Source organism: Ornithorhynchus anatinus, chromosome 8 (assembly GCF_004115215.2).
Source record: "Ornithorhynchus anatinus isolate Pmale09 chromosome 8, mOrnAna1.pri.v4, whole genome shotgun sequence".
NCBI classification, from domain to species: Eukaryota; Metazoa; Chordata; class Mammalia; order Monotremata; family Ornithorhynchidae; genus Ornithorhynchus; species Ornithorhynchus anatinus.
The window spans coordinates 63,097,089-63,112,305 of record NC_041735.1 but is presented as its reverse complement, the minus strand read 5'-3'; the positions used below and the strand labels follow the sequence as shown (position 1 = coordinate 63,112,305).

Below are 15,217 nucleotides of genomic sequence, written 5' to 3'. Positions count from 1 at the left end.
ACATTCTCAATCCCCATTTTACAGATGAGGAAACTGAGGCACTGAGAAGTGAAGTGACTTACCCACGGTCACACAGCAGACCAGTAGTGGACCTGGGATTAGAACCCAGGTCCTTCTGACGCCCAGGTCCAGGCTTTATCTACTAGGTCAAGCTGCTTCTCCCTGTACAGTTTTAGATTTGGTCTGGCTTGAGGACTGCCTTTTATTTTGTATATGCAGTGTGGCCTAGTGGATAGAGCAAGGATCTGGGTTCTAATCCCAGTTCTGCCTCTTGTGTGCTGTGTGACCTTAGGAAAGTCACTTCACTTCTCTGTGCCTCAGTTCCCTCAACTGCAAAATGGGGATTAAGACTGTGAGCCCCACCTGGGACTGGGACTATGTAGAAGCAGCGAAGCTACAGAAGCAGCGTGGCTCAGTGGAAAGAGCCCAGGCTTGGGAGTCAGAGGTCTTGGGTTCGAACCCCAGCTCTGCCACTTGTCAGCTGTGTGACTGTGGGAAAGTCACTTCACTTCCCTGTGCCTCAGTCACCTCATCTGTAAAATGGGAATTAACTGTGAGCCTCACGTGGGGCAACCTGAATACCCTGTATCTACCCCAGCGCTTAGAACAGTGCTCTGCACATAGTAAGCGCTTGACAGATACCAACATTATTATTATTAAACCCATTTGCTGTATCCACCCCAGGGCACAGTACAGTGCCTGGTACGTAGAAAGCACTTAAGATATACCACAATTATTATCATTATTAGGAGGGGAGGGATCATGTCTACCTACTCTATTTTCCTCTCCAAAATGTACAGAATAGTGTTTTTCACAAAGTAGGTGCTCCTTAAATATCACTGATTGACTGTAGACAACTAGATTCACCTCAATCAATTAGTAATATTTATTGAGCAGAGCACTGTACTAAGTACTTGGGAGAATACGGTAGGGCACATGACCCCTCCCCTAAAGGATCTTACAATCTAACACCGAGATAAGCCTAGCTTCTACAGATTTTGGAAGAACAGAAGGAAGGGACTTGAAGCTTTAATTCCTTTTTGCTCTCCCCACTAGTTTGTAAGCCCATAAAGGGCACAGAACATCATCAATGGTATTTATCAAGCAGGTACTTTGTGCAGAGTACTGTTTTAGTGCTTGGGAGAGTACAGTATAGCAGAATTGGTAGAGATGTTCCCTGCCCACGTCAAGCTTACCGTCTAGAAGGGGAGACAGTAATACAAATAATTTCAAATATATAATATATAGATCTGTACCTAATAATTGGAGATTATTCATTCATTCATTCAATTGTATTTCTTGAGCGCTTACTATGTGCAGAGCACTGTACTAAGCTCTTGGAATGTACAAATCAGCAACAGATAGACACAGTCCCTGCCCACTGATGGGCTTACAGTCTAATAGGGGGAGACAGACCAAAACGATAGCAATAAATAGAATCAAGGGTACGTACATCTCATTAAAACAATAGCAATAAATAGAGGCAAGGTGTACATCTCATTAACAAAATAAATAGTTTAGACACATAAATTCTGTGGGGTGAATAGTTAATGCCCAAAGGTCACAGATCCCAGGGCGTAGATATCACAGAAGAGAGAAGGGGCTGGGGAAAAGATGGCTTAATCAGGGAAGGCTCTGGGCAGAGATGTGACCTTAATAAGGCTTTGAAGGTGGGAGAGCCGTGGTGCCTTTGACCTTTATTGGAATCTCCAGAGCGCTTAGGGGGACTTTCTGCCAAAAGGAGACACTCCAGATATTCTACTGTTTTGACTGAAGGAACTGAGATTTTCACCAAAGCTAAAATGGGTCCGTGAATTATTTCATATTCTCAAAGGACTAACCAACGTGATCAGCAAGGCATTTACCAGTTTTATTTTGAGACTTCACCCAGGCTCCCTGATATCCTGTAGCCTGAACTGATGCCAAGGTCACAAGGGCCAAGTTTTTACAGAAACTGTTTACACATGCTCCCAGCACTCTCTAGAAGAGAGTTTGGCACTCGGGGCAGGAATTTCATTCCCCTTCCAACTTAAGCATCACCCTTCGTGTTCACATCATTGATCCTCCTTGATGAACATTTCATGTGTTGGGATTCCTCCCTGATGGACTCAGAAGTGTCATTTCCCTACGTCCAAATGTTCTTGAAGTCACCTTGTAATCAATACTAGCCCGGATGGCTGCAGGGTTTAGTGGTTGAATCTTTAAAGCTCTCAATAACTTTGCCCTCTCCTACCTCCCCTGGCTACTCTCCTACTCCAACCCAGCCTGAACAATGTGTTCCTCTAATGCTAACCTTCTCGCTGTACCTCGATTTCATCTATCTCACCGCTGACCTCTCATCCAGGTCCTGCTCCTGGTCTGGAACACCCTCTCTCCTCATATCTGACAGACCCGGCTCTGCCACGTGTCAGCTGTGTGACTGTGGGCAAGTCACTTCACTTCTCGGTGCCTCAGTTACCTCATCTGTAAAATGGGGATTAAGACTGTGAGTCTCACGTGGGACAACGTGATTACCCTGTATCTACCCCAGTGCTTAGAACAGTGCTCTGCACATAGTAAGCGCTTAACAAACACCAACATTATTATTACCCCTTTAAAACTTATTGACGGCACATCTCCTCCAAGAGACCTTCCCTAAACCCTCCTTTCCTCTTCTCCCACTCCCTTCTGCATCACCCTGACTTGCTCACTTTATTCATTCCCCCAGCCCAGCCCCACAGCACTTATGTATATATCTATATTTTTTTTTTAATTTAAAATTTCTCCCCTCTAGACTCTAAGCTCACTACGGGCAGGGAATGTGTACATTGATTATACTGTACTCTCCCAAGTAATAATAATAATGTTGGTATTTGTTAAGCGCTTACTATGTGCCGAGCACCGTTCTAAGCGCTGGGGTAGACATAGAGGAATCAGGTTGTCCCACGTGGGGCTCAGTCTTAATCTCCATTTTACAGATGAGGGAACTGAGGCACAGAGAAGTTAAGTGACTTGCCCACAGTCACACAGCCGACAAGTGGCAGAGCTGGGATTTGAACTCATGAGCCCTGACTCCAAAGCCCATGCTCTTTCCACTGAGCCACGCAAGTGCTTAGTACAGTGCTCTGCATACAGTAAGCGCTCAATAAATACAATTGACTGAGTGACCATATAGTTTGTACAAGTGTTAATAATAATGATGGTACTTGTTACGTGCTTACTATGTACCAAGCACTGTTCTAGGCGCTGGGGGTGGTTGGTACAAGGTAATCAAGTTGTTCCATCTGGGGCTCACAGTCTTAATCCCCATTTTACAGATGAGGTAAACGAGGCACAGAGTAGTTAAGTGACTTGACCAAAGTCACACAGCTGACAAGTGGTGGAACCTGGATTAGAATCCATGACCTCTGACTCCCAAGCCTGTACTCTTTCCACTGACCCATGCTGTTTCTCTAAGTGCAAACTACCAAGGGGAAGAAGTCGACCTCATTATTAAGTCTGAGCTGCCAGGAAACCTATGTCTTTTGCAAATTACATTTTGGAAATTGTGAATTTCAAAAGGAAAAGACTTTTATTTAAAAACGTTTTGGTACCTCATCTAAACAGTTGACTCGGACATTCTTGCTGCCTAGGAGTCTTCCGGCCTCTTGCATGTTGCCTTGACAAATAAAACACAGAAAATAGAGATTATTTTGTAAATCATCGTCAAAGAAGAACCCAAAGAAAAATGAGAAGTCATGTCAGAGGTCATTTAAAAGTTAGTCTTTTAAAATATCTGGTAACTAGGCAAGAAACAAAATGGCATTTTGTGGAAAATTATTCATTCATTCATTCAATAGTATTTATTGAGCGCTTACTATGTGCAGAGCACTGTACTAAGCGCTTGGAATGTACAAATCGGTAACAGATAGAGACAATCCCTGCCCATTGACGGGCTTACAGTCTAATCGGGGGAGACAGACAAAAACAATAGCAATAAATTAATGGATTATTAGATCCCCAAATTGAAGCATCCTGAATGTTAATGGATAAAACCTCAAAAACACAGAAATGGTCATTTGGGCATATACACAGTTGACATACAGGCACCTAAAAATAACAATAACAGTAATAATAACGGTGTTTGGTAAGCACTTACTATGTGCTCAGCACTGAATTAATCAGTAAATTAATCATGAGAAGCAGCGTGGCTCAGTGGAAAGAGCACAGGCTTGGGAGTCAGAGATAATGGGTTCGAATCCCGACTCTGCCACTTGTCAGCTGTGTGACTGTGGGCAAGTCACTTCACCTCTCTGTGCCTCAGTTACCTCATCTGTAAAATGGGGATTAAGACTGTGAGCCTCATGTGGGACAACCTGATTACCCTGTATCTATCCCAGCACTTAGAACACTGCTCTGCACATAGTAAGCACTTAACAAATACCAACATTATTATTAATTAATCAAGACAATCAGGTCGAGTACAGTTAGTGTCCCACATAAGGGAGAAGGAAAACAAGGATTTCATGCTCATTTTACAGAGGACAACACTGAGGCCTAGAGAAGTTCAGGGAGAGAAGTTCAGGGACTTGCTCATGGTTATTCATTCAATCAAATTTATTGAGTGCTTACTTTGTGCACAGCACTGTACTAAGCGCTTGGATAGTACAATTCGGCAACAAAGGCAATCCTTACCCAACGGACTCACAGTCTAGAGGTTACATAGGCATGTAGCAGAGCTGGGATTATTAACCCACGTCCTCTGACTTCCAGGCCTATGCTCTCACAGCTATTCATTCATTCAATAGTATTTATTGAGCGCTTACTATGTGCAGAGCACTGTACTAAGCGCTTGGGATGAACAAGTCGGCAACAGATAGAGACAGTCCCTGCCGTTTGACGGGCTTACAGTCTAATCGGGGGAGACGGACAGACAAGAACGATGGCACTAAACAGCGTCAAGGGGAAGAACATCTCGTAAAAACAATGGCAACTAAATAGAATCAAGGCGATGTACAATTCATTAACAAAATAAATAGGGTAACGAAAATATATACAGTTGAGCGGACGGGTACAGTGCTGTGGGGATGGGAAGGGAGAGGTGGAGGAGCAGAGGGAAAAGGGGAAAATGAGGCTTTAGCTGCGGAGAGGTAAAGGGGGGATGGCAGAGGGAGTAGAGGGGGAAGAGGAGCTCAGTCTGGGAAGGCCTCTTGGAGGAGGTGATTTTTAAGCTACGCTATGCTACACTTTTCTGATCCAAATGACTGTACCATATCCACTGCAAAGCCAAGCTTCCCTATGGTACAGAATGTTTACAACAGGGGCAAATGGTACACTTAGTTTTTCTATAGAATGGGGGATGCAGCCTTGTGAACGCATGCTCAAAAGTACTTTCTTCTGACCCTGAGGTCAGATGAATGATACCCAAATCCCTAGCAACTCCAGAGGGGATGTGTAGTAGAAACTAAGCCAGGGATTTGTTCTTGCCCTATCTTGGAAGTGCCTCCCCTTTCAAATTTGGCAACCTCCCCATCTTCCAAGCCCCTTTGATATCACATCTCCTCCAAGGGCCCTCCACTGAGTACTTTCTCATTCTCCCCACTTCTTATCCCCCCAGCTGCCACTCAGTCAATCAATCAATCATAGTTATTGAGCGCTCACTGGGTGCATTTCACTGTACTAAGCACTTGGGAGAGTATGACACAAAAGCGTACCAGACACATTCCCCGTCTACAACGGGCTAATTCTAGTTCTGCTAATTCTGTTATGTAGTATTCTCCCAGGTGCTTAGTACAATGGGTCTGCACATAGTAAGCACTTAATACCACTGATTTATCAATTAAGTTCTCAAACCACCAGGGTTCCCACACATCTTACCTGTCCTGTCACTTAAGCACTAGATCATGTATGTGTCCTCTTTTCCTCCTCCCTCCTATCTGTAATTTAGACTGCCAGCCCCTTGAGGTTAGGAATTACATCTACTAACTATTGTACTCTCCTCTAAGTACAATACTTTACACTCCTGGTGCCCAATCAATCAGTCAATCAATCAATAGTATTTATTGAGTGCTTACTGTGTGTGGAGCACTATACTAAGTGGTTGGGACAGTACAATTCAATAAAGTTGGTAGATATGACCCCTGCTCACAAGTCTCCCGCCGCTAGACTGTAAGCTCACTGTGGGGAGGGAATGTCACTGTTTTTTGGTGTGATGTACTTTCCTAAGCATTTACTAGTGTTGTGCACACGGTAAGCGCTCAATAAATACAATAGAATGAATGAATGAAAGCAGCCCAATAAACTTTACTGAATATGTAAAAGGGCTGAGGTCCCCCAGTAGCTCCCCTGGACAGAGTAGGTCAATCAGTCGTATTTATGGAGCGCTCACTTTGTGCAGAGTACTGTATAACAATAAAACAGAGTCTTATGGGCATTCTCTCAGTCTAGTAGCTCACAGTCTAGTAGATCTGGGAGAGGTGCATAATGTGGCAAATGGTGGGTGATCCAGGAAATACCCGTCAGTCACCCCAACCCTAATCGCCCGCCCATCAGACAGGTGGAAGATGACAAATAGATAAGAACCTGCCTTAAAGATGGCCACTATAGTTCTAATTATTCCAAGCACTGGATCCTACCCTACCTGATGGTTGAAGACCAATGGGACTAATTTGCACATCTCTGAGCTAGAAATATTGCAGACAGAACAAAGACAGGATGATGAATTAGTTTTCGGTTTTGCTGTACGATCACCTACCTGTCACTGAAATTGCAAGCAACGGGAAATTATATTACTTCACATGGGGTTGCCCACCAGTTCTATTTAATTGAAGGGGGCTCAAAGAGAAATCTCGCTGAATTATATTGCAGTGGCATCAATTTAAATTAATTCCGAAGCCTTATCTCCACAGAGATAATGAATTCTGTAGGAAGGCCAAACAAAGAGGGGGAGTGGTTATCCAAAAGGCTTTGTGACATTTATAAAAGCATTCTGACTGGTACATTTCCCCGTGCTCTAGCCACAAAGTCATTTTTCATGCTATATGGTTGTCAGCCCATCATCGCCTAATAGATTCCCTTAACACAAAAGCAGAATGTGAATATGAAGTGATGCCTTTCCTTTCTTCCCAATCATTCTAGGTTATATGCTTCTTTGGACCACTAAATAAAAGAAAAAGGAGAAAGAGGGGGAGGGGGGAGGCTTTTCTTTTGGTGTTTGAATTACTTTTTAGAGAATTAGAAAGTGCATATTAAATTCAACGTAATTATTGCCCTGCTTGCTTTAGGGACATTAAACCTCCCCTCCCCACTTCATAGGGCCATTTTGGAGCTCTGCACTCTTCACCCACTATACCCAAACTCACTCTTTTCGTTCCTCCCAAGCCATTCTTCTAACTAGCTCGCTCTCAATTCTATCCCCTCCCTCATGCTGTTTCCGAGGCATAGAAACCACCCCCTCACCCCAAATTTGAAATACCTCCCCATATTCAAAACCCTCCTGAAATCCCACCTCCTTCAAAATGTCTTCCCACTAAATTTCCAGACCTCCAAGTCCTATAATCCCATTAGCCATCTCTAGAACTTTGACCATTCTCTGCATTTGGGCATATTTATTCAGTTGTACATTCAGGTATTTAATTTTATTAGTCTATTAAAAATGCTTTACGTCTGCCTTCTCCAATAGAGTGCAAGCACCTCGTGAGCAAGGAACGTGCCACTTGCCACCTAGTAAGCACTTACCAGATACCATAATTATTATTATACTTCCCATACATTTAGTGCACTGCACCGCAACCAGTGGGTGGTCCAAAAAGGCTACTGCTATTTCTAACACACTCCCACCTGTGCTAAATGTGTACACCTCTTTTTCGCCTCTCTAGCCAGAAGTCCATATCCTACTTTCTCCTTGCCTACGGGGAGGTAAAGAAGGTTGATCGTCCTGGGGTTTGTCTGGTCTCCTCCAGCAGGTCTTGCTGCTCCATTGGCTTTAAAGCTCTCAGTCCCCTTGCCCCTTTTTACCTCACCTTGCAACTCTCCTACTACAACTCAGCCCACATACTTCACTCCTCTCTAATGCCAAGTTACTCACTGTACCTCAACCTCATCTATTTCGCTACCGACCTCTCGCTCATGTCCTGCCTCTGGCCTGGAATGCCCTTCCTCCTCATATCTGATAGACAATTACTCTCCCCCTCTTCACAGCCTCAAGGCACATCTCCTCCAAGAGATCTCTCCTGACTATGTGAGTTCTACTAAGTCCTACTAGGATAGAATTTAGAGCTCTTTATTTTTGGATGATTTGGAAACATTGGAAGGCCAAAATAATGATTAAACAAGGACTATGGAGGGAAGGCTAATGGAATTGGACTTTTTTTGACTGGAGAAGAGGGGTAACTGCTATTTTCTGACATGCTAAGGCTCTTAAAAGGAGGACTGTGCCAAGTCATGGTCATCTTAATTTATGTCAGAACAGAATAAAGGGTGTTTAACTGCAGGAAGGTGCATTTACATTTATTTTACGATCCTAATGCTATGAGGACAAGCAATATGGGGCAGGCAGATCTAGCCTGGACTGGTGGGGTGGGGTGTAGAGAGAGGGGAAGGAGGGGAAGGATGGTGTATGTGATTATGGCACTGGCATGACCACAGGGTCATCATTTTTTTCTTTGAATTTTCACTGAGAAAGCATTCCAGAAATATATAAAATGCAGCATGGCCTGGTGGAAGGAGCATGAACCTCGGAGTCAGAGGTATTTGGTTCTAACCCCCTCCTCCCCATGCTTTCTGTGTGACCCTGGGCAAGTCATTTAACTTCTCTGTGCCTGTCTCCTAACTAGTCCTCCCTTCCCCTTAGAACATGAGCCGCATGAGGGACAGGGAGTGAGCTGGCCTCATTATCTTGTATCTATCCCAGGGCTTAGTACAGTGCTTGGCACACAGTAAAGGCTTAACGAATACCCCAATTATTATTACTATTATCATTCATAATAGCAAAATAATAACAAAAGGAGAGTCCCATAATGCAAAAACATTTTTTGATACCTTACAGAATAAGGAATTTGGGAAAGGAAACTCTGGACTCAAAATATTGACTAATAAAATCAATAATAATAATTATGGTACTTAAGTGCTTACTAGGTGCCAAACACTGTTCTAAGCGCTGGGGTAGATACAAGTTAATCATGTTGGACACAGTCTCTGTCCCACATGGGGCTCACACTCTTATCCCCATATTTTTTTTTTTTTTAACAGATGAGGTAATTGAGGCACAGAGAATTGAAGTGACTTGGAGGTGGGATTAGAACCCAGGTCCTTCTGACTCCCAGGCCTGTGCTAAGACTGGATGACCTCTAATAGCTAGAGGCCTTAGCACATTTTCTTTTTGGTGAGACCATGACTTTTGAATGCATTAGCCACTCAGGTGAGTTCTCCGGTAACTCTCAAGTCACAATTTAATTTTTTTGAGACTTCACAGTGAATGTGTTGTAGTGAACCTAGTCTGACATTCCCATTATTTAGTGCATCCAGCCAAGAATTCTGTCTCCCACAGAGGTACCCAAGGACTCATGTGGCTGGTTTCTGACATCTTGTCCAGTCCTCTAGACTGTAAGCTCCTTATGGGCAGGGAAGGTGTCTACCAACTCTTATATTATACCTTCCCAAGCATTTAGTAAAGTGCTATGCTCACGGTACGGGCTCAAAAAATAAGACTGATTAGTCTTGTTGTTAGAAATACAAGCCTAACTTTTCCTTTGAATATAAGCCTATCTCTATGTGCTGGCTTAGTTGGGACATTGATTAATATGGAGGCATTTGTAAATGGAAATGGGAATTTGAGGAAAATAAACAAATGCCCCATGCAAGCTGGCTAGCCCACTCTGTACTAACCACAGCTCTTGCTCACGTTAAATATTTGGACTCTTCCATATGCAGACAGGGGCAGGCCCAAACCCTGTTTCAGAGGAAGCAGTGTGTCTTAATGGAAAGAACACAAACCTGGGAGTCACAGATCCTGGGTTCTAATCCTGACTTTACCACCAGTCTATTATGTGACCATGAACAAGTCACTACATCTTTCTGTAAAATCAGGATTAAATCCTCCTCCTTCCAACTCATATTGTGAACCCCATGTGGGACAGGAACTGTTCTCCAACCTTCTTACCTTGTACCTGCCCCAGTCCTTAGTAAAGTGCCTGGCACAGAGCAGGCACTTAAATACCACTAAAAAAAAAATGGGGGCTCTCCAATCCTGGGACAACACAGGGGATCTACTTATTTTCCTCTTCCCATCAAGCAATCAATAGTATTCACTGAGCACCTACTCTACGCAGAGCACCGTACTAAACCCGTGGGAGAATACATTAGAGTTGGTAGACGTGGTCTTTGCAGAGTTTACAATCTTGTAGATTCACTGAGGGAAGAGGAAACTTGTACGCTTAAATAAAACTGGTGTTCCACTGTCCTGACTTTCAAAGAAAATTAACCCAGTCGGCCTACCCACCAAAAATCTACCACCCAAAAAACTGTGGCCTTCTAATTTTCTCCGCCAATAACCACTACAGTCTATGTCTTTCTTGAACGCTGTTGTAATGTATTCACCCAAGTGCTCAGTAAGTGCTCAGCACACAGTAAGCACTCAGTAAATAGGACTAAATGAATTTATCAATACTTTTCAGCTTGCACCACTTCCTGTGAGGATGGATAGCATATTTTTTTATTATTCATTGTAAAATAATAATAATAATGATGGTATTTGTTAAGCACTTTCTATGTGCCAAGCACGGTTCTAAGCACTATGGAAGATACAGGGTGATCAGGTTGTCCCATGTGGGGCTCACAGTTTTAATCCCCATTTTACAGATGAGGTAACTGAGACAAAGAGGTTAAGTGACTTGCTTAAAGTCACACAGCTATAAGTGGCGAAGTCGGGATTAAAACCCACTACCTCTGATTCCCAAGCCCGTGCTCTTTCCACTAAGCCACATTGCTTCTCTATAAATAATGCTATTTGTTAAGCACTTAGTATGTGCCAAGCAGTGTTCTAAGAGCTGGGGTAATGAGGTTGTCCCTTTTGGGGCTCACAGTCTTAATCCCCATTTTATAGATGAGGCACAGAGAAGTTGCCCCAGGTCACACAGCAGGCAAGCGGCGGAGGCAGGATTAGAACCCACATCCTCTAACTCCCGAGTCCGGGCTCTTCCCGCCAAACCACGCTGTCCCTTTCTGCTTACCTTGGGGTTTACTCTCATCAAACTGCAATGCCTGTTGCCAAGATCCGGTGAGCTGCACTTCTTCCCCTATCCTTTACCCTTTTATAGATTATAATTTTGTGCCCACCTGCCTCAGCCTTTGTCAGCCTAGGCTGGGGAGCCCTAATCTTTGCGGCCCAGTTGAACTGAAAATATATTCAATCATTTTTATTGAGCGTTTAGTTTGCAGAGCACTGTACTAAGCGGTTAGGAGAGTACACTATAACTGTAAACAGAGTCATTCGCTGCAGACAGTGAGCTGCGAACCCGTCTCGGACCTTGTTTGGCCCTCTGTCATTCCAGGCTGGAGAGTTCTGAGATTTGCGAACCGCGTCCCGGCCCCTCTGGGACCACATCTCGGTCGGCCCTTTGGTCGGCCAGCACCACCGGACCAAGGCTCGCAGAGAACTTTCAACCACCACGTCAAGATTCTCCTCCTGAAGTTTAACATTTTTGCCAGCAATTCTGTAATCGGCAACTTTGCCGCTGCGTCTCTTTACGAAACTCTGGGGGAAGATACTGTTTCTTTGTGATTTTTGCTTTTTTTAAAAAATATGGTATTGGTTTAAACAGCATGTGTCAAACAGTGCTCTAACTGCTGGGGTAGGTAAGAGCTAAGTAGGTCAGATGCAATCCCCGTCCCACATAGGGCTCGGTAGGAGGGAGGCATGTATTTAACAAGTACTTTATGTGCATAATCTGATTTATTTATGTTAATGTCTGTCTCCCCTTCTAGACCATGAGCTCGTTGTGGGCAGGGAATATGCCTTTTTGTTGCATTGGACTCTCCCAAGTGCTTAGCACAGTATTCTGCAAACAGTAAGAGAAGAAGCAGCGTGGTTTAGTGGAAAGAGCATGGGCTTGAGAGTTGGAGGTTGTGGATTCTAAATCCCAGCTCTGCCACTTATTATCTGTGTGACTTTGGGCAAGTCACTTAACTTCTCTGTGCCTCAGTTAAATGGGGATTAAGACTGTGAGCCCCATGTGGGACAACCGGATTACCCTGCATCTACCCCAGAGCTTAGAACTGTGCTTGGCAAATAGTAAGGACTTAACAAATACCACTGACTGACATCCTCATTTTACAGTTGAGGAAGCTGAGGCACAGAGAAGGTAAGTGACTTGCCCCAAGTCACACAGCAAGTGGTCAGCAGATCCGAGATTAGAACCAGGTCCTCTGATTTTCAGGCCGGTGCTCTTTCCACTAGACCGCACTGTTTCTTGACATAGTTCAATTAATTACCTCTGCTGAGAAAAACATTTTGGACAGAGGAAGCAGCGTGGCTCAGTGGAAAGAGCACGGGCTTTGGAGTCAGAGTTCATGGGTTCGAATCCCGGCTCGGCCACTTGTCAGCTGTGTGACTTTGGGCAAGTCACTTAACTTCTCTGTGCCTCAGTTCCCTCATCTGTAAAATGGGGATGAAGACTGTGAGCCCCACGTGGGACAACCTGATTCCCCTGTGATTACCCCAGCGCTTAGAACAGTGCTCGGCACATAGTAAGTGCTTAACAAATACCAACATTATTATTATTAAACATCTTTCTCAGTAAACGTCTGAATAATTTAGTACAACAATGTAATTCAATCAATCAATCATATTTGAGTGCTTACTGTGTGCAGAGCACTGTTCTAAATCCTGGAGAGAGTTACAGTTGGTAGACAAGTTCCCTGCCCACAGCAAATTTATAATAATAATAATAATAATGTAAGAGCTGGGATTCGAACTCATGAGCCCTGACTCCAAAGCCCGTGCTCTTTCCACTGAGCCACGCTGCTTCTCCAATTTATAGTCTATTGGGGGATAGATTTATTAATATAAATCAGTTACAGATATGTATAAAAGTGCCGTGGATCCGTATTTGTATTATTTTGTATTTTTTGTAATTTGTAATATTTTTATTAGCTGCCTTTCCTTGGGTTTCATAAAACATATAAGTAGACTAATTTACCTGCTATCTCTTTACAAGCAATTTATAGATTGAGTTAGAATACAACTATAAGTCATTCTAGAGTTGGATTTCCCAATAGCCCTTTGAACTGCTATATTGGGGCAGCTCTGTGATTCATTTATTGTGGTGTTCTGTCTGATTTTACATATATTTAAATATAGATAGATATGTATACACACACACACATACCACAACCTTCCTGCCTCCCCCCATCCTTCAGATTTAAAGGACATTACTAACAGTGATATTCATCTTAGGAGTGGATGTGTGACTCAAAAGACCAATTTGGAATCCACATTAAGCTCCAAAAAAATATCGGTTGTGTTGTCTTGTTTTATATTTGCAGATCTTGTGGCCTTTTTGTCTTTTTTGCCTCCTTCTCTCTTGCTCCTCATAAACGTTTTGCTTGAAAAGAGCCACTTCTTTCAGAGGAGCAGCATAGCCTAATGGAAAGAGCACGGACCTGAAAGTCAGAAGATCTAGGTTCTGATCCCAGATCTGCCACTTGCTTGCTGCGTGACCTTGTGCAAGTCACTTTACTCCTCCATGCCTCAGTTACCTCATATGTAAAAAGGGGGTTAACACTGTAAACCCCATGTGGGTCAGGGTCTGTGTTCAACCTGCTTACCATCTATCTCAGCGCTTAGTACAGTGCCTCGCATATAGTAAGCAGTTAGCAAATAACATTAAAAATACCATGGAGAGCAGTACCCCAAGTAGGTCTGTCTATGGCAAGGGACTCCCAGTTTTCATCTGGGAAGCAGCACTACCTTAGGCTTGTTTTACCGTGTCCTTAAAATGATTCTTCTATTGTCCTTGGTATTTGGTACAGTGCTCTGCACACAGTAAGTGCTCAATAAATATGACCGAAATCCCAATTTCAGTTCTCCTTACAGAAGTCGTTTGGTTATCCTACTTTTGTTCATTTTTATCACATGTCCCACCCAGCAAAGCCGTGTGAAGGTGAGCTAGGAAGGAGTCTTCAATGCTGTGTCTTTAGCACCAAAAGGGATGTAGTTTACTTCACTTATGAAGTTGAGCCCCTTGACAGACAGGTACCATATGTCTAATTCCCATCTGAGCATACACTAATAATAATAAAAAAAATGGTATTTGTTAAACACAGACTATGTGTCAAGCACTGTTGTAAGCACTGGGGGAGACACATGTTAAATAAATTGGACACAGTTCCTGTCCCACTTGGGGCTGAAAGTCTTCATCCCCATTTTACAGATGAAGTAACTGAGGCTCAGAGAAGGTCATAAAGCAGATGAGTGGCGGAGCTGGGATTAGAACCCAGGTCCTTCTGACTCCCAAGCCTATGCTCTATCCACTAGCCATGCTGATTCCCCAGTGCTCTGCACACACTAAGTACTTAACCAGTACTGCAATTATAATTTTAAAGACAATATTCAAATGAATGTGCATCAAAAATGTTGGACCGTAGTTTGAATATGTGCTCTTTCAAATGAAAGCGCTTGCAATAACAGACTGCTTGAGACATCACTGCAAATGATAATGACACAGGACAAGACATCACTCCAAGAACAAAACAAAATTATTGCTACTCTAATAATGATGCTAACTTGAGATATTTGTCAAGCTTTCTATGTAGCAAGCACTAATCGCTGAGGCGCATACAAAATAATCAGGTCAGTCCTTGTCCCACATTGGGTTCCCAAGCTAAGGACAAGGGAGAACAGGTACTGAATAGCCCACACGTCAAAACTATGTACTGAGCACTTACTGTGTGCAGACCACTGTATTAAGCACTTGAGAAAGAATACAATAGAGATGTTAGACAAGACCCCTGACCAAAAGGAGTTTAGAGTCTGGAGAAACTTGAGAAATTTTCTGAAATTTGAACTTTTTCTAATAGTCGCTCCTGACGTTTCTATCCACGCTGTGCCATCAAACCACACAGCGACCTACAAAGCTTCCCGGGGCCCAAGAATTCCCCGGGGATATCCTGCCAAGAACCAGGATGACCTGTGAGTAGGATGGAAGGGCTAGAAAGGAAGTTAGGAGTTTCATCCCATCTTGACAGTGAACTGCCCTGCTTT

The 15,217-nt window shown here is 43.4% G+C and overlaps 1 protein-coding gene across 1 annotated transcript in view; it reads right to left on the bottom strand.

The window, feature by feature from the left end:
- ANKMY2 (ankyrin repeat and MYND domain containing 2) overlaps positions 1 to 15,217 on the bottom strand; it is a 40,538-nt gene that overhangs the window by 23,713 nt on the left and 1,608 nt on the right. Inside the window, exon 2 of the mRNA XM_029070603.2 lies at positions 3,573 to 3,637. Coding sequence (XP_028926436.1) covers positions 3,573 to 3,637 — 65 coding nt within the window. The remainder of the gene's footprint in view (positions 1 to 3,572; positions 3,638 to 15,217) is intronic.